This window comes from Artemia franciscana, chromosome 16 (genome assembly GCF_032884065.1).
Source record: "Artemia franciscana chromosome 16, ASM3288406v1, whole genome shotgun sequence".
Classification (NCBI taxonomy): domain Eukaryota; kingdom Metazoa; phylum Arthropoda; class Branchiopoda; order Anostraca; family Artemiidae; genus Artemia; species Artemia franciscana.
The window spans coordinates 29715397-29740709 of NC_088878.1; the positions used below are offsets into that span (position 1 = coordinate 29715397).

The window sequence follows — 25313 nt, forward strand, 5'->3', positions numbered from 1 at the left end:
GTGCCACACCAATAGCTACTATATTATATATTATATTGTATATTATATTATATTACATATATACATATATTATATATGTCAGTATACCAGTGGGGGATTTTACACTAAACTTTTACATCGACTTCTTTTTCTAAACTCACCGCTATTCAACAACAAATTTTGTGAAGAAAGAATGTGTACAATATATAAGAATAAGACTAAGTAATTACTTCTCCATTTTCCGTATTTGTCTGAGAAAAATAGTTTCCTTGAACTTCAAACTCTTTTAGGGAAAAACGTATCTTGTTGCAATTATTGAGGTAAATCAAATACCTCTCTGTCATTTCCTTAGAGTTTAATCGATTCTGTTATTTTTCCTTTTGCTTCCAAATTTTAGTTTATTTGTAAGTAGCATAAACTGCCTGTCACTGCTCAAGAATCTTATGTTGAATAGCTTATCAAATAGTATTTTGTGTAAAATCTCTACTATTTCATTGCATATTTAGATCATTCCAACCCGAAAACCCCCTCTCCACTCTTCTGCCTCTTTAACCTTTACCTACCACCACCCCCCCCCCTATTTCCCTAAACAAGAACAGTGTTAAGAAAATCGGTCACTTCATTTAATTCCATATGGTATCGAACCGGAGATCTACTGCGAGTGAAGCAGATCTGATAACTACTAGGCTTACACTATTCAGGGTAGTTAAAGGGGTCCACACGTACCATGGTCATTTTAAAACATAACACTCCACCCCAGTATCACAATTTTGGAACAGTGAGATTGCGTGCTCTGAAGTACATGCGCATGTATTACGGGTATTAGATTGTGGTGCGGCCTTTACCATCCACGCCGAGCTTGAAAAGCAATAGCATGGAATTCTTTTTATTTTGGGGGGGGGGGGGGTAAATATCTTCTTTTTTATTTTTCTCTTCAAGTTCTTTATAGCTTTCAGGGGGATGTCTCTAGATAAAGTGAAAGCACAAGTTTTCACGGAGAAATTCAGGAATAGTTTAAACACCAGTAATAGGGGAGTGGTAAATTATTCTTTACGAAGATCTAACGCTGAAACAATATGATGCCGCGCACTTAAAAACTGAAACATAGGCCACATGCAAAAAAAAACACCATAGACACAATAAAAAAAACTTTAGCTTCATACAAAATTTGTGATGAATCTTAAAAAACATGGATACTTCAAAACCAAGAATTCCTTATTATCTCACAAGTTATCCAGATACAAGTCCCATTAAAAAATAAACAGAGTCGAATTTTTATTTAAAAGATTTGGAAGAATCACTTAATTCCTCCCAATTCAAGTTTCTAATAATTTTCTGTAGAAATACTTCTAATAGTTTTGAGTAGAAACTTTTCTAATAATGTGTCTATTGATAATAAATATTATGGCATTGCTCCAAATTATCCACACAAAGTGTACACAGTGGGCAAGCACATTTGTCAACCTTCTCTCTCTCCGAAGCTTTTGACCTTGCACGAAGAGGGGCGCTAATAGCTCGCCTTTGCACCCAATAGTTGAGACACCTGGCATATGAATTATATTTATAGAATTTCATTTTGTTAGATTGCCATCAGTCAAAAAACCAGCAGTGGTCAACTTTGTTATTATTTTGTCCTGTTGCAATGTGATAGAAAATTGATGCTGTTTTCTCGTTTTGTTGCCTTAAATGCATCATATTCGGATTGATTAATATCTGAGTTTTATCGTCTGTGTCTTGTTCATTTTTTCCCTTTTGTTTATAGGCATTTGTTTCATTAAGTACAGTTTGTTTGTTCTGCTTTTTTTTTTCTTCCATTTTTTCCGTTTTTTATTTCGTTTTTTATTTCGTTTAATCTGACCAAACGCTAAACTAATTTATTTCCTTTTGCATTCAAAATGAAATTGAAATGCTCTACAAGTGCGTATTTTTTCAGAAGGGGTGGGTGAATTTCTAACACAGTAAAAAACAGTGGATATCGTTGTCCACTTTATGCGCAGAAAGATGTTGCCTGTTAACTGATACTACCTTGCAGCATTGGTAATTTCATCAGGATATGGAATTCCTGACAGAAAATTTGCCGTCTTTAACACGGCAAAAGCAACAGCGAAGAAATATATTACTTGCTACCTAATATCAACTTGCAACATTCGTAATTCAGTTAGGAAACGGACTTCCTGATCGAAAGTTTGACTTCCTTAAAAAGGTAAAGACAACAGAGAAGACATATGGTGCCTGATACCAACTTGCACCATTTTTACTTCCATCAGGAAATGGAATTCCTGAGGTAACGTTTTAACGCGACAAAAGCACCAGTAAAGAAGTATGTTACCAGCTAGCTGATATCTACTCTCAACATTCGTAATGCAGTCAGGAATAAGATTTCTGATGGAAAATTTAACGTTCTTAACAGGGTAAAAACAATTCTGAATATTGTAATTCACTTTAAGCGCAAAGAAATGTTGCTTGCTAATTAATACCTGCTTGTGTCACTTCTAATTCCATCAGAAAATGCTGACAGAAAATTTCCCATTCTTAACACGGCAAAAACACTGAGCACATTATAACTCACTTTTCACGCAGAACCATTACCTGCTAACTGATACCAGCTTGCACCATTTGTAATTCCATCAGGAAATTGTTCACAGCCAGTGATTCCGTCTGACATAAATGCATGGTTCTTTGAATAAGTTTTTGCTAACATTCTGAATACTGAATCATCTGGTGAAGGACTGTTTGCGCCTGTTATAGGAAAACCAGCCCTGAAAAGAAGGGGTTTTCATTAGAATTTTTTTATTAAAAAGTCAAAAAAATCCTACTTTTTTCAAATTTATAAAGTTATAAATGCTCATTTTTAAGCATTTAACAATATAAGTCTAAAAAGGGAGAAAGCTCTTGAAAAGGGTATAATAATGTAATTTTCCTACCCCCCCCAGTGGAAATTATCTGTCTTATAGGAAAATAACAAATGAAAATTAAAAAAATAAATAAATATGATTTTGCTTGAACTTTTTGTCTTTAAGAATTTGCAGAATCCCAAGCAGTGTATTTTAAATTTAAATGCTGATTATCTGGCTCAACTGATAATTGTGCATTACGAGAAAAAAGAAAACTATGCCTAATACGATTATTTAAGAATTAATGACGCTTCTTGACTACTAAGGTCCCTGCGTCGGCCCTGCAGTGCATTCCTGCAGCGGGATTCGATCTCTGGGTCCCGTATTACCAAGCTAAGGTCAAACCCACTGCGCCACCACTGGACTGCCTAATACGATAATTCATCACGAAGGAATAATTAAATTTTTTTAATACCAAGAAAGGGTAACTTTCACCTATCCCGTCACTTAGTAGCAGTGACAATTTCAACCTAATAAAGGGTAAAACAAGGATTATAGTAACAAAAATTTTATCAATGAATATTTTCTAGAGAAAAACATTTCTCAGCCGATGCTGATTTAAAAATGGTAGGTTTGAATATTCATAAACGGATCCCGACATCCCTTAGAAGTAGCGTCAGATAAAAAAAAGAAAAAAAACAGCCCCAGAAATCAGTTCAGTCCAAAAACCCAAATTAGGTACTTCCATTTATTCCCGGTTATTTCCAGCTCCCAATCTCAACAAATTAAATTAAATTTTTTTTTTTTTTTTTTTTTTTAGTATTGTGGCACTACAGAACCCCTGAATGGTCGTAGTGGGCTGAAGAGATGTATTTAACAATTGTTTACGAAATTTTATAAAATTTACTCTGACAACAGCAAGAAAAGGCTCCATTTCACTTAGAATATGGTAATTTTGAGTACCTTCTTTGACATTTATATGGCTTAATATGGGTAAGAAATGGGGCTCATCCTCTGAAGAGATCTAACCCTAGACGTTAGATCGTCCTCTGCCTCCAGAGGTGCTTAGGGCATCCAAGAAGAATCACACGTCATCTCTCATTCCTGCGGCCACCCAGACATCTTCCCATTCAGGTTGGATTAAGGCATTGAAATTTGTGAGGTCAGCCCAGTAACTGCGTTTTAGGGTATTTAGGGGTGTCCTCTTTTTCCGGTAACACGTGGCTGCCACTGAAGGATGGCCTTCGGTAGCCGTGTTTCACGCATAAAGGTCACATGACCGAGATATCTCCATTTCCAATATTTGATCACTTTTGTTACCGGTGACTGAGATGCCTTCTGTTGTCTAGTAGTCTTTGCTACTTTTTGGGGCCCTTGGATATCTAGAATGTGCCTTAAACACAAGTTTTTGAACGCGAGCAGTTTCTTTTCAAGTCTTTTCGTTGAAAGGACGCTGCTGTTGAGTAGCCTCAGCTTGAATTGGAGAGAGTACATCGGACTGTGACAAATTTGAGACAGTTTCCTGAAAGATGCATTAGCCTGGCCGATTCTTAGCTAGACTTCTCGCTGACACGGTCCAGAATTGTGGATAGTACTTCCTAAGTGATTATCTTTACGACTTACTCTATTGTCTGGTTATTGCATCGTAGGGCAAGTGAATTCAGTGGTCTAGTGTTCACCATACTTTCTAGATTCAGTGTTTGCATTACTTTTTGTTTCGTTGGCATTTATCTTAAGCCCAAAAGGTTTGGTGGCGTCTCTAACTTGGTTAAGGTAATGCTGGAGCTTTTGTTTGCAGGACTGTATGAGGCTGATATCATCAGCGAAATCAACATCTCCAAATATCTTGGATCCCATTTCCGTCACATGTCCGGAGAATATAATCAATGATGAGGATAAATAGCAGTGGAGATAGAATAAAATCCTGTTTCCCACTGGTCATGTTACGAAAACAACGGGTACTTCCGTCACTTGTCTTCACGCAGCATTCTGTGTCTTTTTAGTAGTATTCAATGATTTGAATGAACTTATACCATAGTAATGGAGAAACATCCTAAGTGTTTGGCGATTTACCGAGTCGATAGCCTTCTCGAAGTCTATAAAGACGAAGTACGGCTTATTGTGCCATTCATTCACTTGTTTTAGCAGTATTTTAAGAGTAAATACAAGATCAGCACATGACCGGTTTTGTCGGAAGCCATGCTGCTCGACTCAGATATTTTCGTCCAATGCTGGCTGGATTCCGTTAAGGAGTATAGTCATCAATAGTTTGCTAGGTATGGATACAAGGCAGATACCTCTCCAGTTTTTTCTTTTTTGAATATTTTGACGAGAGCGCTTTTTGTCGATTCTTTAGGAATTTCTTCCATTCTCCAAATTATTGAGAAAAACGTGGTCCATAGAGTTATACATGCAGCTACTGAACATTTAATCATTTCAGCCTCAATTTGATCTTCCCCAGGGGACTTTCTAGACTTCTGCTTCGTAGCCACCTTTAGTACCAACCCACCAGAAGGTACTTAAATACCGACGACTAGATTTAGAAACAGACGTGTGGGTATATCTGGAGGATCAGCAGGTGGTTGTCTATTTAACAAGTCTTCGAAATACGTTGCGTAAGCTCCGTTCACTTTACCAGGGTCAAAAAATCGTCCAAACTCATCTTTGACTAGTTCACCTGTCTTTGGATGTTTTCCAACTATATCATTGGTGATGCAACACACTGATTGGGGGTCTCCCCATCTAGCAGATTCTTCGGCCTTCTGGGAATTCTGTTCAAGACTACAAAGCACGGACACTCTTCTTTATAGACTTATTAAGCTTAGCATACTCTAGTTCAAGAGAATGGCTCGCATCAGGGGAAAGATTGATGAGAAGAGAGTTCTTTTTGTCAGCCCTCTTCTTGATCAGATCCCGCGACTCGAAGGAGATCCATTCATCCTTTAGTGACTTTTACATACCAAGCGTTTTATAAGCAGCATCATTGCATGTTTGTCTGATAGCAGTTGAAGCTTTCATCTCACAGCATATAAAGGGTTTCAAATCTGTTGGTCAGTTTTAACACGAACCAGGACCAAATTTTAAGTCACTCAGCTTTTCGAAGTCATATGGCTGTTGCCTAGGTGTCCTCACCTTTCTCGGGGCAGACAACTTTACTCTGATTTTTGCAGCCATCCGGCTATGGTCAGAGAAGATATCAGTGCCTCAAAATGCAGGCACTTCACACAGCAACGTCTGCCACTTCTTACCAGTAAGAGAGTGGTCGATCTGATTTTTTTGCATCCATCAGGTGAAGTCCAGGTTTACTTGTGCATATCTTTATGGGCGAAGAGAGTGCAAACAACAACCAAGCCGAAGAGGTGAGATATCTCAATAAGTAAATTTTTCATTTTTGTTGAGTTCTCCAAAACCGTGGTTGCTCAGGACGTCTGCCCAATAATCTCTGTCGTTGCCAACCTTTGCGTTGAAATTCCCCATGACGCATATGGGTACATCTTTAAGGACAGATGTCAGTTCATCGTAGAACGTCTCTTTCTGATTGTCTATGGCATTGTTTGTAGGTGCATGAACTGACACCATTTTTATACAATCCTAAAAAGAGCTTATGCCAGATTTTCCTCTCACTCACTCTGACTATCTGTCTTGGCTTTTTCTAAAATCAGCCATGCCCACAACTACTTGATTTTAATTCAAAATCAACGCAACCAGGGTCGTTTTGGTGTGTTTCCCATGAAACCAAGCAGTCATAATGTGGTGGTCACGGGTTTTCAGCTAATCAGTGATTTTGCCACAGGTCTTACAATGATTATGGTCATTCCAGTTTTTCGTCTCGTTTCATGGCCATTGAAGATTAAAGTGTTTCCACAGCTGAGCAGTTGCTTTCCATTTTCTTCAATTGCACTTTCAAGACGGCCATGATGTCCCATACCGATTCGTCTCCCGCTCTAGCTGTTCTACCTGTGACAGCTATGCTAGCGTCCAAACTTTCCAAAATCCAATTTTTAGTGGTATTTTTGCATTCAAAAATCTTGTCCATTGGGTGGGTACAGGGGTCGTCATTGAAAAGGGAATTTTGGTTATATTATTCTTGGGTGTTTCTCTTAGCATAATTTGTTTCCTGGGGCATTTTTTTCTCCGAAGACAGACATTTTGAAAATGGAATGAAAAGAATATTTCTGGAATGAATATGAGCGTCACCAGTCCCTTAGTAATTTAGCCAAATGTAGCACTGACAGACAGCATAATTCAAAAAAAATATTGGCTAGTAGAGAAACTAAGGAAAGGCAGAAAAACTGTCAATGCCATCTAGAGTTTGGCGAAACTTGGTACTTTTCAATGTAATAATAAGATTAATAAATTTAATTAGTAAAAGAGTCTACAGAGGTGCAGATACAGGCTCACAACCGGCTCCGACCACTTTCTTCTCATCTGGAAATTCAGTCAAAGACTAAGCACCCACAAAAAGAAGATAAAAACTCATCAGTTGTATGCATCAAAACTGGGAGTCCACAGGTCAAGGCTGATCGTGAGCGACAGCTTAGCACCCAATTTGAGGCCCTTACTGACTACACTGATATCGAAGACCGATGGTCTAAGCTGAAAGTCTTGACACAAGAGATTGCTGAACAGGTTTCTCGTCACACCAAGAGAAAACAAAGGCTCTGGCTCTCGGTCACCACAATCGAGCAATGTGAAAAGAAATATGCTCTGAAGACCCCAGAAAATGGTTGCAAGCTATTAAAACCGTCTGCTCTTAGATACAAGGAGAGATACTGGTTGCAAAAGGCTTCTGATATGCAACAAGCAGCAGAATCGCATAACCTAAGAAAAACATTCAAGCTACTGAGGGAAGTGACAGGCAAGTCACCCATCTCCACGGACTCCCTAAATGATATAACGGGCAATCTTGTTCTACCTTGAGAGATGGAAAGACCATTTCTCCAAGGTCCTTAATCCTACAAAAGCTCTGTGTTATCTAAACGATTTCCAAAGTGTACCAAAGGAGCCCTACCAGATAGATCTACAGCCACCGTCATTTGCTGATGTTCTGTGGGCACTGAAAAACATGAAAAATAACAAAGCCCCCGGAGAGGATATAAACTCAGCAGAGATGTATAGGCCATCCCCCACACTATTATTTCAGCTGAAAGACTTGCTTGTTGAGGTACGGACAACAAAGAAATTCCCAAAAGATCGGAAACTCTATGTACTTATACCGGTACATAGAAAAAGGAGACAAGGCAGTCTGCTCGAAATACCGAGGCAAATCACTAATAGACCACGCGATGAAGGTCTTTTATATAATCGTCCTCGACCGTTTCAAGGACACCTGAGGCAAGTTGACAACACCAGAACAAACATGCTTCAGACCTGGTAGGTGCTGTCAAGAACAAACTCTTACCCATTTGTGTTTTGTTACATACAAATTTACCCATTTGTTACAAATAATCCATTTGTATGCTATATTCACCTTCATCATTTTTGTTGCCACTTTTGACTCTCTCATCAGAACTGAGCTTTGGGAGATCATTGTGGAAGACAGTGTCTTAGCAGAACAGATCAAGATGTTCAAATGTACTTATGAGTCTACAGTTACGAGAGTCTGAACTGCCGACTGAATTGAAGTTGAGTCATGGGGCGAACAGGGGTGCTCCCTTCCGGCAGCTCTGCTCAATTACATAATAGACTGGATAATGGTGAACTGACTTTGCACCCACAAGGAGTTTGCCGTCGGTCAGAGAGAAGACAACCCGATCGTCCTGATAGACCTTGACATTACAGTCAATGTGGGCCTCATGAGTAGCTCGTCGACTGAGCTCGAAGAGACGGTCAACGATGTCTTCTGTAATCAGAGAAAGCTGGCCTCATGATCAGCAAGTCTAAAGCAAAAGTCATGAAAGCAAACGTCCAAAACAACCCAGATATCCAACGAGAGGGCGAAACCATCGAGACTGTTAAAGAGTTCCGCTACCTTGGTTCTATCCTCAAACCGAACGGAGGTGTAGAGGCTGATGTCAGATCTGGAATAGGAAAGGCGTGGTGTGTCTTTGCAAGCATTAAATAAAAAAAACTAATTTTTTTAGCTGAAAGTAAGGAGCGACATTAAAACTTAAAACGAACAGAAATTACTTCGTATATGAAATGGGTTGTCCCCTCCGCAATCCCTCGCTCTTTACGCTAAAGCTTTTAATTGTTTTAAAAAGTAGAATTGTGGCAAAGAGTCAAACTTTAGCGTAAAGAGCGAAGGATTGCGGAGGGGACAACCCATTTCATGTACGGAGTAATTTCTGTTCGTTTTAAGTTTTAACGTCGCTCCTGACTTTCAGCTAAAAAAATTAGTTTTTTTTTATTTAATTTCTGAACGTTTTTGAATTAATGCATGTTTGGTTTTGGCTCTCCGCACATAAATTATTAAAATGAAATTTGTATATTAATTCTTTTTTTGTCTAAATGGCTTTCTCTTAGTTTTGATCAGACGATTTTGAGAAATAAGGGGTGGAGAAAGAGGCCTAGATGCCCTCCAATTTTTCGGTTACTTAAAAAGGCAACTAGAACTTTTAATTTTTAAAGAACGTTTTTATTAGTAAAAAATATAAGTAACTTAAGAATTAACTTACGTAACAAACTTTCATAACCTTATATTTTTATTATGCATACGAGGGGGTTTGCACCCTCGTTAATACCTCGCTCTTTACACTAAATCGTAAGTTTTGTCCCAATTCTTTAAGAATGACCCCTGAATCAGAAAGGCCGTAGAATAAGTAGTTGAAATTACTAAAAATACTTTAGCATAAAGAGCAAGGTATTTATCTCCTCCTAAATACCTCGCTCTTTGTGCTAAAGTATTTTTAGAACCCCTCATATGCGTAATAATCTCTGTTCGTTTTAAGTTTCAATGCTACTTCTTCCTTTCATTGGAAAAAACGTTTTCATGTTTATTTTTCTTTGTTTTCTTATAGTAATGCTAGAGAATCCTGCGCCCTTTTCATTGAATTTTTCTTCCCCTACGACAGATTCCTCCAAGGAAAGATCCTCCAACATAGCCCCCTCTCCTCAGCCCCACCCCCAAACAAAATAAAATCCCCCTGAAAACGTCTGTACACTTCCCAATAACCACTACTATATGTAAACACTGGTCAAAGTTTGTAACTTGCAGCCCCTCCCCCAGGGATTGTGGGGGAATAAGTCATCCCCAAAGACATAGTTATTATGGTTTTCGACTATGCTGAACAAAATGGCTATCAAAATTTTGATCCGTTGACTTTGGGAAAAAAAATGAGCGTGGGTGGGGGCCTAGATGCCCTCCAATTTTTTGGTCACTTAAAAAGGGCACTAGAACTTTTCATTTCTGTTAGAATGAGCCCTCTTGCGACATTCTAGGACCACTTGGTCGATACGATGACCCCTGGGAAAAAAACAAATAAACACGCACCCGTGATTTGTCTTCTGGCAAAAATACAAAATTCCACATTTTTGTAGATAGGAGCTTGAATTTTCTACAGCAGGGTTCTCTGATAAGCTAAATCTGATGATGTCATTTTCGTTAAGATCCTACGACTTTTAGGGGTGTTTCCCCCTATTTTCCTAAATAAGGCAAATTTTCTCAGGCTTGTAACTTTTGATGGGTAAGACTAAACTTGATGAAACTTATATATTTTAAATCAGCATTAAAATGCGATTCTTTTGATGTAGCTATTGATATCAAAATTCAATTTTTTAGAGTTATGGTTACTATTGAGCCGGGTCGCTCCTTACTACAGTTCGTTACCACGAACTGTTTGATAAGGAAGTCACTTTGGAATAGATATGAAATTACAATCAAAACAAAGATGAACGTCTACAAGGCAACTGTTGGATTGATTCTGCTGTACGTCTGTGAAACTTGGCCTTTAAAAGCTGAAGAAACACGTTCACTATAAGCACCCGACCATCGCTGCACGAGGCACATACTACGGGTCAGCTGATAGTCTCATATCTCAAACCCTGAGGTTTGAAGGTGTTGTGCCCATAAAGCCCCCTATCAGTAATCATAAAACAATGACGACTGAAATTCCTGGGACACACACTACGACGGCCAGATGGAGCCATATCCCGCGATGTCCTCACTTGCGATTCCTATCCAACTTGGAAATAGAGACCAGGGGGCTTAATAAAGAATCTCTGGCAGACATTCTAGAATGATATGGATACTTGGGGTGGCTTCTGCCGACACGGACGTCGTTGGGATAAGGACTGGTTGAAGATTGCAGAAGAGGCTGCTGCTGACAGATCGCGTTGGATTACATCAGTCATACCATCGGCCATTGGTGCCAGGCAGAATGGATCATCGTCTGGTACTCACCGAAAGTAAGTAAGCTCGTGACAGAAAGCGATTACAAACCCTAACAAATTGCCAAGTGTCACCAGACACTATATGTCGTTGATAGGTTTTTTGTCGACATTAGAGACAGTTCCACTGTTATAAGTTACCCATGCTCTTTAACCAAGAAGGATGAACATGCAGCTATAATTCAATTTTGGTTTCATCAGAACAAAACCCCAAGGGGGCTCTCTCTACCTATCCCTTTGAGGCTAATTACCAAGAATTTCCCAGCAATAGATTTTCAGATTTCCTCCTAAATTTAAATCCAAAATGTTCCTATTCATGATTATGATCAATCCTCGTATCCAATGCTTAAGTAGGCTCTATACGGCTTAGCGGCTTGGTCAAGCGTTTCCGCAAAAAACGATGGATCTTTGTTTCAATCATGCTACAATTATGCTTCAATGAATCCTTCAATCTTGATCAAAACTCATTTTAATTTAGTTTCCAGTTCGGGTTTGAAGTGTCTGCTGTGATATATCTTTGGAATGCATTTTAACTTAGACTTGCTTGGCCTTTTCTGCCTTAGCTTTAGCTGTCCTTATACGGAAAGAAAGTTATTAGGTAACGTCGTTGATTGATGCAGAGGTATAAAAAGAGAAACTGCTTCACTCAGGATTATCAACTTAGAGTTCTACTTTATACTGAACCTGATGACAACAGGGACTTCATTAGACTGGATGAAGAGACTTTTGCTTTTTGCTGAAGTTTGTTTGGCACAAAACAGAGAAGAATCTTCTAAGTATACATGAAGTGATTTCTACAATTCAGAGACTTTCCATCACATTAAGGTACCTAGCATCGGATATGGGTTCGGAAGACCAAAAGATTTCGGTTCCAATGTCTTTTAGCCACCCTGTCAAATGCAGCATTCTTTTTACTTCGATCACTTCGTTTTTGACTTCGAGTAGTCCATTATTTTCATCTTCTGAAATTTCACGGTGATTTCAGCATAGTTCTATCAACAAAGAGATAAACTGGCTTTCAGACTTTGACTTCCTGAGTTTTGAGGAAAGGATTTGTTCTTCATGATTGCCGACAAGTGACTGATGCATTATTTGATAAAAATTGACAAAGACGGTCAAGCAACCTGATCAACAGCTTGAGCCATTCAAACATTCTATCATTTACCGTCAATCGATTTAATAAGGCATAGTGCAGACTCCTATCATACTTGAACTAATCTTCTGAAGGAAATGTTTGATCAAAGCTATTGACTGTCTACAGCCTACTTTATACCTTTATTTAGTATTCTTTTGTCATTTTAGAGCCACACACACACACAAAATTACTGAAGATAGTAGTTTATTTGTATTGAAGTGCTTTTTTCCAAGAATATAGTCAATTTCACAATGAAGTCGCGACTCTGGACAGCTTGCAGTGACTGTTTGTAGAGCTGTTTGGCTCACTAGCACACCCCAGACGCTGCGGCTGAAAAGGCTTTTTGAAGAAACATAATAGTATGATCGATGAATCCACCAAAACATATATCATTTTTGTGGTCCATATTTACTTTACTCCTATTTGGTCCTGAACTACTTTGAGTGTAGTTGGCCTAAAACACAGCTTTGACGAAGCAGAAGCTAGTAAATTTACAAGCACTGCATTTTACACCAGATCCATACACAGTATACTTCCGATGAAACAGCTTTCCACCAATTCTTTTTTTTATCTACTTTCGTTAAACATGAAATTATTGTGTATATACTCGTATTTTTTCACGAAAAGGGCTCCATAAATTTTCTGAAAATTGGCACACCAGTTTTTTCTGGCCTGATAAAATGATCTAGATAGGTCAAGTTTGTTTAGAGCCTTAATTTTAGAAAAATATTTTTCATGCACATTACGTACATTCATGGGCAATGCCTTAGCTGTTACTATGTATTACTATTTATCTATCATGCTTCTTTTTGGTATTTGGAGCATTAAAAAAAAGCAAAATCTACAAACTAAAACACTAAGGACAAAATGATTAAAGAAAACAGTTGGAACTAAAAAAAAAAAAGTGATTAATGCAAAACAGAGAAAACAGGTTAAGCTTAGTGAAGTATCAGTATGACAACTTAGCATGGACATACAAGATACTTTGATGGTACAGACAATTTTACATCCCACCGAAAAGCTAATATTTATTGGGAATATCTAACTTGTTTTTATTTCTGTTATGATAGAAATTTAAAATTGTAAGTTAAAAATCACATCCATTTTAGTAGAACAAATAACTTGAATTAATTTTGGCTGTTTTCTTAGTTTGTGCAAACAAGTTTACCGAAAATTAGAAAGCGCGGTCTAGTTTAGTATCCTGCTTCAAACAAACACGGATACAGGAGGAGGGTGCAGTGCCAGAAGTTTAAAAAGTAAGCTTAATCTCAGAGCCCCATTCTAGTTTAAGGGAAAGCATTCTCCACATTTTTGAAGTGCTTGTTTTTTACACACTATTCTTTAAGTCTTGCAGTCTAATTTTTCAGCTGATGAGAGTCAGTGAGTTAAATATAATTCCCTCAGTTTCATGCGAGGTGGATGCTTTGGACAGAAAAAAGTATGGATGCGACACAACGCTAGCAAGGTCAAGGCAATTCCATGTGTGCATCTGCTATTCTAGGTCAAGAACCTTTTCGTCCGATTCTTTAGACATTTCCTCTTTTCTTCCTCTGTGCACGGAAATCCACGTTGTTTCCGGTTTCTCATTGAGCAGCGACAAGCCCCTTTGCTTTTTGACTGACGATAATTTCTGTATCGGCTATGTTATCGCAGACAAGAGAAGAAATAGCGTTAAAGGGTGTAATTGTTAAAATCGAAGACAAATAAAAAAAGTTGCCAAAAAAGCAGAGTACGAAAAACCTGCTTGATACAAAGAAAAAAATAGGAAGATACACTGAGAGCAAAAATCACCCCCCTCTTTTTATATACAATATATACTGTAAACTGGAGGCACCCGTCAACGAGTCAGACCAAAGAACACACTCTGTAGGACGCACGAAGGGAACAAAAGAGCCCTCCAGATGAGTCTCATCCCAGAGTGAAAGGACATCTCCGCAGCAGCCCATCGGAGGCTACTCACTGACACCCTGTGTGCCTCTGGAGGCACTGGAGTAACTAATGTCTAAGATAATCTTCACTTGCAAAAATTAATCCCAAAGATAGAAAAAAAACTTATTTCATATCAAATTATATTTACAAGTTTTAATTGACTAGCTATGAAGGGGGTTGGGCACCAGACATTAATAGAACTATAGCGCATTTTGTTTTGTCAGGACAAGAGAAAAATAGCTTGCCTCCTTCTTAAAAATACAAGACTCAAATACAAGACTCTAAGCCCTCTTGCCCACTCCCATCCCTCAAAAAATTCATGAAGATTCCAACCTGATCATCCGTGAGTTATTGTTAATTCATGTGAGTTATTTTAGTTAGTAGAAATTACTTACCGAATAAGGGTAAGTACTGTGCTCTATTGAACGCAGTTTAAACCTAAAAATTAATTTCTTACAAAAATAATAAAAAAAAAATATTTCAAACTTTTGCAGAACTAATCGAACGTATAATAAACTAATAATTATAATCAATAATAATATAAATAAATTGACTTAAACAGATACATAACTATACCAAGAATTTTGTATTTGTAAGAGAACGGATTACATGCTATTAAGCTCTGAAGTTTAATTAATTAAATAGGTCTAATAAGTGCTTTTAAACGCAATTCAAAAATTGCAATAGCCTATTAAACGCCAAAACTTGCAAAAATAAATTGCAAGAAGCTATTCCAGCGCAAGGGGAGGACGCAATTACTAAACTATTTTAAAAATCCGTCACCTTTTGATGGTATCTACTAATTCGGTGCAATATTGATAGCAAGATATCGTAAGCATAAAGAAGAAGAAAAATTTGCAATTATTTTCACTTGAACAATAACGCCTAACAGAACAAAAAAAGCAATAACTTGGGCGACTTTTGTGTAGTACATTTGTTTTGGCATATGTATCCTTATTTTTAAATTTGAAATGCCATTCCAAATTATTCATTCATATGTCGAAAGATTTCGTTTTCAATGAAATCTTGCGTCATTCCTAGGGCAGAAGAACTAAGGTAGATAGTCATAGAAATAAGATAGTCATAGAATTTATAGTTTTCCATTCATGCTCCCACAGAAATTCGTTAGTTATAATTGGGACGTTAGAAACTAGGCTATAAGCTGTTTCTAAAATTTAACGGAAACTAAATCTGGTAAGTAGTAGGCCTATCCAAAAACAAAATATCGGAATGGGAGGCACCTTAATGCTCGTAGAAGGATGTGGTTTACAAGCGGACTATCAAAGTCGGCTTAGCTTGTCATATGATACTTGCGACTAGTGGAACAAGAACTTACTAGACTCAAATAGCAAAACCAGGCTGTTGGTGAAATAGCTGGCTGCTATCAAAAATTACCCATGGCTTATAGCGTCAAATTTAAATCATGACACTTGTGGCTTAGGGCCTTAACGCATAGGGTTACCAAATTCCCCGCTATACTGTTGCTTAAGGATCAAATAAGACGGTAGTTCAGACATTTTCTTAGAGGCAATATTTTCTAAGGAAAAATATTATGTTCTAAGTAATTTTATTTGTGTTTAGTATGTATGCTACTGTGAATTTCCGCAAATTGGTGAATGTTGACATTCACCAGTGAATGTCCGAAAAACCTTTTTTCTGCTTGGATTTACTCCGCGTTGCCAGTCAACTTTTCCAATTAAAGGCAAGATTTGATGATGACAGGTTAGGTTAGAATAGATTAGGTTTGGTTAGGTGAGGTTAAGTTGGGTTAGGTTAGATTAGGTTTTTAGTTCATTTCTGATATTTAGAACCAAATTTAACCTAACCTAATGTAATATAACTTAACCTAGCTTAGACTAACATAATATAATCTAACCTAAATTTAACTTTTACCATCTTAGCTTGCATAAGACTAAAAAAGCTGACTAGCAAAGCTATTTGAATCCAAGCTGAGAAAAAGGAATTTGGAACATTCATCAGTGAATGTCGACATCAACAAGATTTTGGACATTCACGGTAACACATAGACAAAAAGGCTATTTCCACCGCCCGATTGTTACTCGAAATTTAGTTGAAGGTTGGGGAAACACAACTGAAACTAACAATTGGTAACTAATCGAACGTATAATAAACTAATAGTTATAATTAATAATTATATAAACAAATATTATTAATAATTATAACTATAATTAATAAACTAATAATAACGGTAGTGGTAACTAACAATGGTAATGGTAATGACAACTAATAAACTAACAATTGGTAACTAGCATTTTTTGTTACTAATGAAATTTAGTAGATAAAATTGAGCAGTAGACTAAGCTTAGCAGAAATGTCCCAAAATTGACGCTTTCAAATAAAACAGATCTTCGACAAAAAATCACTTTTCAATCTTTGATTCGTTTTAAGCAGGTCGTCCCCTAATGGGGTCGGAGAAGATTGTAAGGAAAGATATAAGGGAAAATGGAAACTTTCTGGAAGGATGTAAAAAGAGCTTAGAATGGATCGGGATGGAGAAGGAGCGCGCGTGTCCGTGTTTGCCTCTGATGCATTTATGCTGCAATGAGTTGTTAGTAGTATTAGTATTAGTAGTGGAAGTAGTATTAGTAGTAGTGGTAGTAATGGTAGCAGTATTAGTAGTTGTAGCAGTAGCAATAGTAGAAGTGATTGGAGTAGTAGATTGTTATTATTTACATTCAACTTCTGACAATAATTTTCTTCAACAACGTTTCGAATGGAAAAATTATCAGCAATATTCGCTGTATGAAAGTTATTAAGCCAATTTGGCCAGACATGACAATAAACAACAAGGCGAGATAAAACTCAACAAAAAAAACTCAAACAAAATTGCGGCCAGTAGAGAGAAAGAGATGAAATACTAAAATAAAGTCTGTCATATCTGAAAGATGAAATGTTCATCTCTTTTCTCTCTACTCGCCGCAGTCTCGCTGGCCGCAGTCTCGTTTGAGGTTTTTTTTTCTATTAGCACGTTTTTTTACGGTAGTAGAAACAGGCCTTAAGTAACTGCCTGAACAGATGAATGAACAATCACGCTCTGGCACATATTTTATTCGTCTCGTTCACAATTTTTGAGCAGTAGAATTTTGTTTTTCTTTTTCAAAATCAAACATTAGCAAATGAAAAAAAGGACAAGGCGTAGTAGTACTACTAGTAAGTAGTAATAGCAGTAGTAGTAGTAGTAGTAGTAGTAGTAGTAGTAGTAGTAGTAGTAGTAGTAGTAGTAGTAGTAGTAGTAGTAGTAGTAGTAGCAGTAGTAGTAGTAGTAGTAGTAGTAGTAGTAGTAGTAGTAGTAGTAGTAGTAGTAGTAGTAGTAGTAGTAGTAGTAGTAGTAGTAGTAGTAGTAGTAGTAGTAGTAGTAGTAGTAGTAGTAGTAGTAGTAGTAGTAGTAGTAGTAGTAGTAGTAGTAGGATGCGATTCACTACTGGTCATCTCCCTGCTGGAAGGTGATCACTTGGGTACATTTCATTAGATTTGAGGTATTTTTACTTTTGAGTTTACGACGGCTTACATTTACTAATGATAATGCTGCATGTCTATAGATCCTTCTTATTCGTTAATTGTGTTTGGTTATACTGTTTGTTCTAGGTAATTGGATAGTTGAGTAAGGTAAAGTCCTTAGCCTAATTGCTAAAGTGAAAAACATGTTTTTTTTTCGCCAAATTATATTTCAAAACATTATACTGTTATTACATTATTATACATGTGAATAGGACGACTATTATATTATAGCCCCCCAAAGAACAGCAGAGACAAGGAGATAACTACTGTGGCTGGTAGTTGAAGCCATGATTCCACTTAAACCACTGAAAGTCGTGAAGCCTATTATTCCAGCGAAAAGGCACGCTGTATTTTGCAGGAACATTCCCGTTGATGATGACCGGGTACCGTTGATGGGTACCGAGTTTTGCCTTACTCCCGAATTTTTCCTCAGACAAATAAACAAAAATGCAAAGTTTTTTTCGCCAAATAATTACCTTTAAAACATTATACTCTTATTACACTATTGTATATGTGAATAGGACGACTATTATATTAGAAAGTACTTACTTGGAGTTATCAAATGGATAACTTGCAACAACAGCCCCACCATGCAAGTTTGCTGACAGAACAAAAGGATTCTTTACGACCCATTCAATAACAGCTTTTGTCTTTTAGAAAGCACTTTTAGAAAGCATATTATAAAGCACTTACTTGGAGTTATCAAATGGATAACTTGCAACAACAGCCCCACCATGCAAGTTTACTGACAGAACAAAAGGATTCTTTACGACCCATTCAATAACAGCTTTTGTCTTTTAGAAAGCACTTTTAGAAAGTATATTAGAGAGGACTTACTTGGAGTTATCAAATGGATAACTTGCAACAACAGCCCCACCATGCAAGTTTGCTGACAGAACAAAAGGATTCTTTACGACCCATTCAATGACTGCTTTTGTCTCCGGTTGCCTACCTAAAAAACATTAATTCTAGTTCTAATTTTTCTAGATTGACAATCGGCAAATTAGTAACTATTTAAGATTGAGGTATCCTTGCCCCTCCTACTGATGAATCATATCAAACAGATCGTGATCATACACTGTAAGCAAGGAGGGACCCGGCTCAATTGTAACCGAAACTCTAAAAAACGGAGTTTTGCTACGAGTGATTAGAATATCAAATGAATTGAATTTTTATGCTGATTCTAAATGTGTAGTTTCATTAAGTTTAATCTTATCCATCAAAGGTTACGAGCCTAGGAAAATCTGTATGAGAATTGCTTGACCATAACAAGGATTCATATGAAACATAGGGGTGAATCAAAGCGTGGTATAGAAATAATGATACCCTTGGAGGTGAAAAAAATTCTTAAAGCGTCGGATTGCACCAAGACCAAGGGCAAGCATTGTTGAAATAATATCACTGTGAACTGTCCATGATAGATCCCAATCAATTTAGAAACCCAAATAACGGATTTTTTGAACCTGCACAACAAGCTTATTTTCGTACATAATTCTACCATCAATATCATGAGGATTGCCTACTCTAGAATACAATGTATTACTAGTCTTGGCATCATTTACTGATGATAAACTTAAACTAGTAAAAACACAAAAACTTCTCAACACAATATTAACTTTCGAAACAAGACCATCCAAACAACGACTTGAAAAGGTAGCCACAGTGTCATCAGTGAATGATGCTAGGCAACAATACAGAAGATGAAACCTAATGTTTTCTAAATAAACCATGTAAAGAAGTGGACCAAGGACCGATACTGCGGCACACCACAGGACATCCGATACAGCGCCGAACAACTATGCCTTGGAGACATCATGACCCCTACAGCCCGTATAGAAAGGTCTTAAGTTACAAAATTTGTCCATTGTTTACGCATAGTATTTGTTATTTGGAAGTATGCATACATTTTTCGGGGGGAGGAGAAGAATTTTCTGCTGGTGAGATTCTCCACGGTGACAATTTTCCACGGGGAGGGAAGTTTCCAGGGTGAATTTTTCAAGGAAAATTTTTCAATAGCTGAATTGGCCAGAATTCCTATATGAAATTCTTTTTTGAAATTCTAAACTCAATTTTACGCGTTGAGATGTTAATAGTAATTGCCCGGTGTAAGTTTTCACCAAGATTGAATTGTCCAGAGAATAAATCCGTGGGGATGAGGGATTTATCCGTTGAGGTGCAGCCAGATTTTCGGGCATTACTTAAAAAACGATCAGAAATTGAAAAAAAACAAGTTTTTTCAACGGAAAGAATTAAAACTTAAAATGAACAGAAATTATTACATATTTGAGGGGGATTGCTCTTCCTCAACATATCGTTCTTTACTCTAAAGTTTGATTCTGTCCCAATTACTTAAGAACGATTCTCGAAATACTGTTTGTTTAATTAGAACCATAAGAAGCTTTTTTAAGTACTAAAAACTTTTGCATAAAGAGCGAGGTCCTGAAGAGGAGCAACCGCTTCAGGTACGTAATATTTTTTGTTCGTTTTAAGTTTTAATGTTGCATCTTACTTACAGTTGAAAAAACTTATTTTGTTATTGAATCAAGGATTGAAGAAGGTGAAAGGTTAGGTTTAGGCTACTATCTTAACAAAAGTATTCAATCGTTAAGGGAGAGATTAAAGAGTACTGAAGAGGGAACTTCAGCCTATTCCTATTTTTCTGAATGTTATCAGTCTATAGTTCGTCCTACTTAAAAAAAAAAAAAAAAAAAAACACTATAAAATTCTGAAAACAGCTTAAAAAATCCTAAAATACTTACTTATATCATTGATAAAAGCACTTCGCTTTACTCCCCCCCCCGCAATTTGTAAACATATAGCCCAAACTATATATTGCCCATGAATTTTTTCCGTTTCTTAATTTTGTTGAGATTGCTTCTTTACCGTTAAACATATTTGAACGGAAGAGGGACTTAATCTAGATATAGAAAAATCTATGGGAAATATATGGTTGGGACCATAAATTTGCATATTAGGGAAAGGGGGAAGGTCATATCCAGGGGAAGGTGCTAGGTTCAATCCCCTCCACCCAAAAATTTTTTGCCTGACTCATAAAGACGTAACAACGATGCATACAAATAAAATTTTGATTCGATTTTTGAAATTTTTTCGTAAATCCTACCCGAGAAAATTATTACCCCGACCCCCAACAAAAAACCTGGATATACCCTTGGAGGACGATAGAGTAAAGTGATGCAGTTTTTAGGAATGAAAAAAAGTAAGTGTTTTAGGATTTTTTAAGTTGTTTTCAGAACTGTTTTATGTTTCATTTTGAGTGGGCCTAATTATAGATTGATACCAAGCCCAACTGTAGATTAATGCCCCAACGATCATTAGAAAACTTTAATGGTTTTCAAAGAGTACACTCTTGAGCTGTAATACCTCTCCTAAGATCAGTAGATAGGTAATCAGACTTTGAAAAAAAGATTGCATTGAAAGATATTAATTCTACAAAGACGTGCTATAGAGGCTTAAGAGAGAGTAATATTGGGTAGCTCAGAGATAATCAGGCTGCAATTCTGTTCCATATGAATGCTGGAGTGATGTCTGCCCGGATAGGTTTTTCTAATCTTTTCTAGAATAATAGTTTCTTACATGAGTAAAGTATTAAAAACGCGAATAATCCTGGGGTTGAGAGTGGTAAGAGTACCCTAGGATTTAATATTCGCCTTTTGGGACCCAGCCTGTGAAATATGCTTTTGGCGAGTATTAGGGCAGCCGAACATCTAAAAACATCAATTATATATTGGGCTGGTGATGAGGAACTAGTGGCTTGGTTTTTTTTTTCTTTCTTTTTTTTTGCAGAAAAGTTAAAATTTAGTGTGAGTATTTCTTTGTTTTTTTGGTTATTTAGTTGAATTTTTGTATATTGGTTGATATTGCCGTCAGTCTTCAGAGGTTAGTTTCGTTTTGGATGGCTACTTGTCAGGTGTTTAATTGGCGTATTGTTTTTAACTAAATCTAATGTTTAATTCACATTGGCACTTAAAATTAGCTTGAGTCAAACTGTTTGTTGGTAACGAACTGTAAGTAAGGAGCGACACGGCTCAATAGTAACCGATACTACAAAAAAAAACTATCAATAAATATAGCAAAAGAATCAGCTTATTATACTGATTCCAAATATATAAGATTCATTAAGCTTAGTATTAGCCTACCCATAAAAGGCTTAGAGCCTGAGGAAATGTACCTGATTTCTGAAAAAAGGGGGAAACACCCTCTAAAATTCAGAAAATCTTAATGATAATCATTCCATCAGATTTGGCGTATAATGCTGTTGTAGAGGTTCCAAGCTCCTGTTTGCAAAAAGTTGAATGTTGTATTTTTGTCAGAAGAGAGATTACAGATATGGGTTTATTTATTGTTGTTTTTTTAGGGGTGATAGAATCGAAATAATGGTCTAAGAAACCGGTAGACAACCCATTTGAACAAAAAATTAAAAGTTCTAGTGCCCTTACAGGGCTCTTTGTAAACGACCAAAAAAAAAGAAAAAAAGCCTTTTTTGTTCATATGTGCAATCTGTTCAGCTCAGACATGGGTAAATGATATTCTGTAAATAAATTCTAACGCAACCGTTTAAACAGGAAGTTGAAATAAGATTAAAAATTGACCATAATATGAGGAGGGAGGGGAGAGTGCGATCCAGACTCCGCCCCTATCCCTGTTTGGGTACTTGAAAAGCAATGATAAAATGTAAAATAGGTAAGTAAAACTTGAAGTCGTTTAGTCTTTAAATGGCTATCTAATTTTTAAAACATGTGTCATAGCCAAACATTAATCTTCAGTTTTAACCAGCCCAGTCGAAGAATCCTAGGGGCAAATTAAACATTCCGATATCGTTGCAAATTGCTTACGCAGTGTATGCAAGCCACAGCTTAGATACCAATACAGTTATGAAAACTCCTATCTTGCCCATGAGAAGCTTTTGGTACAGAGCACTGAACTTGGCACCTCCTCCAAGCCCGCGCTCCGACGCGTAGATCGTACTACAACACCACAGGTGGGAACGCAATTTTGTTTTGTTGCATACACAGCTTAGATACCAATATCAGTTTCCTGTTACTAATCAGATACCAATACGAGTTTCCTGTCTCTAGCCGCTAGCATCGCTACCGCTCACTGTGTCCCAAAAATAAATCGAGTTTTCATAACTGTATGTTGGTATCTAAGCTGTGATGCAAGCAGCTTAAGCAGATCACAGCAATAGGATCGGAGGGTCTGACACTTATTATTAGAAACTTATTTGACAATTTATCATCGCAACTTTACTTTGGCTTTGGCGATAGAAGAATCTGTTTTAACGAAATTCTTTAAATCCTTTTCCTATTCGTGTTAATTCCTGGGGAATTTATTTCATGTTCTACATCAAGTTCTAAATCTATCTACATTAAAGAATCCATCACAAAAATTAGTTTCATTTCAAAACGTATTTTACGTTTTACATCACATTCTACATCCATTTACATTAAAGTATTCATCACAAAAATTAGTTTTATTACAAAACATATTTTACGTTCTACATCAGATTCTACATCCATCTGCATTAAAGTGTTCATCACAAAAATCGGTTTCATCACAAAACAAATTTAACATTCTACGTCAAATTCTACATGCATTTACATTAAAGTATTCATCATAAAAATCGGTTTCATCGCAAAACGTATTTTACGTTCTACATCAAACTCTACATCCATCTGCATTAAAGTATTCATCACAAAAATCGGTTTCATCACAAAACATATTTTACGTTCTACATCAAATTTTACATCCAACTACATTAAAATATTCATTACAAAAATCGATTTCATCACAAAACTTATTTTATGTTCTACATCAAATTTTACATCCATCTACATTAAAGTATTCATCACAAAAATTGGTTTCATAACAAAACGTATTTTACGTTTTACATCATGTTCTATACCCATCTACATTAAAGTATTCATCATTTTTTTTAGACTCGGGATCAAATATGTCCCCTTTTCCTAATAGAAAATTTTATTTATTAACAATGGACCGCTTGCATAAATTATAGCAATTACCTCGAGAGCTGTTGGGGGGGGGGAGGATTTCAGCCCCGAAGGCATACTTATTTAATCTATGAACTATTTTGAACAGACTCAAAATTTTTATCGGAAGTATTCGGGGGGAAAGGCCATGGAAGGGGTGCTGGTAGGGCTCCAATTACTTTTGACTCTTAAAAAGGGCACTAGAATTTTCAATTTTCAAGTGAATGAACCCCCTCCGAAGACTATATTGCTATTCTCTCCATATTGGGTGCCTCTGAAAAAAAAATAAACGAATAATACATTGAAGCCTTATGATCTTTACTTTAGGCAACGTTTTACTGTAGGCGTTGCCTTAATAACCTAATGAAACAAAAAAAAAGAAGTTTATTTAATTGAAAGTAAGAAGCGACATTAAAACTTAAAGGAACAGAAATTATTCCGTATATAAAAGGGCCTGTCCCCTCCTCAACGTCCCGCTCTTTATGCTAAAGTTTTTTTTTATTGTTTTAAAAGATAGAGCTGTAAGAAAGAGCCAAACTTTAGCGCACAGAGCAAGGTGTTAAGGAGGGGACAGTCCCTTTCATACACAGAATAATTTCTGTTCGTTTTAGGTTTTAATGTCGTTCCTTACTTTCAGTTAAAAAACATTTATTTTTATTTTATTTCTGAACGTTTTCGAATTAATTCCGGTTTTGATTTTGGCTCACCGTACAAGAATAATTAAAACGAAATGTCCTAGTTGCCCTAAAATTTTTTTGGTTACTCAAAATTACTTAAAACTTTCAATTTTATTTACGAACGTTTTCATTAGTAATAAATATACTAAACTTACGAATTAACTTACGTAAAGAACTTCTATATTCGTATGTTTTGGTTACATATATGAGAGGGTTCACCCCTTCGTCAATACCTCGCTCTTTATGCTTAAGTTCAAATTTTGTTCCCATTGTTTAAGAATGACCCCTGAATCACAAAGGATTTAATTAGAATAAATAGATCTTATGGAAGTACTAAAACAAAACTTTAGCTTAAGGAGCGAAGTATTGCGGAGGGTGCATACCCCCTCATATACGTAATTATTTCGGTTCGTTTAAAGTTTTAATGTTGCTCCTTACTTTAAGTTGGAAAAGCTTTTTTTATTTTATTTCTGATCGTTTTTGAAATAATACTAGAAAATCCGGCCCTTCCTTCATGGAAATTTCCATTCCCCAGGAAAAATTCCTCCATGGAAAGATCCTCCCAAGTAAACTTCTCCCCCCCCCCCCTCACCAGAACAAATCCCCCTGGAAACGTCTGTATACTTCCCAATAACCAATACTATATGTAAACAATGGCCAGAGTTCAAAACTTGCAGCCCTTCCCCCGGGGATTTTGGGGGATTAAGTCATCCTCAAAGACATAGTTATTTGATTTTTCGACTATGCTGGACAAAATGGCCATCTCAGAATTTTGATAGGGTGGCTTTGGGAAAAAATGAGCGTGGGAGGGGGCCTAGATGCCTTCTAATTTTTCGGTCACTCAAAATGGGCACTAGAGTATTTAATTTCCGGTAGAATGGGCCCTCTCGCGACATTGTAGGAC

At 36.8% G+C, this 25313-nt stretch overlaps 2 protein-coding genes across 2 annotated transcripts in view; both read right to left on the reverse strand.

Moving 5' to 3' along the window:
* The window catches only part of LOC136037325 (carboxypeptidase N catalytic chain-like), a 38014-nt gene extending 19643 nt beyond the window's left edge, over positions 1–18371 (reverse strand). Inside the window, exons 1-3 of the mRNA XM_065719994.1 lie at positions 18274–18371; positions 13787–13915; positions 2569–2738 (exon numbers count right to left, since the gene is read on the reverse strand). Of these exons, the coding sequence (XP_065576066.1) occupies positions 2569–2738; positions 13787–13863 (247 nt within the window). The 5' untranslated portion in view covers positions 13864–13915; positions 18274–18371. The remainder of the gene's footprint in view (positions 1–2568; positions 2739–13786; positions 13916–18273) is intronic.
* A 157-nt stretch (positions 18372–18528) lies between these two features.
* The window catches only part of LOC136037324 (carboxypeptidase D-like), a 56571-nt gene continuing 49786 nt past the window's right edge, over positions 18529–25313 (reverse strand). The window contains exon 4 of the mRNA XM_065719992.1: positions 18529–18676. Coding sequence (XP_065576064.1) covers positions 18558–18676 — 119 coding nt within the window. The 3' untranslated portion in view covers positions 18529–18557. The remainder of the gene's footprint in view (positions 18677–25313) is intronic.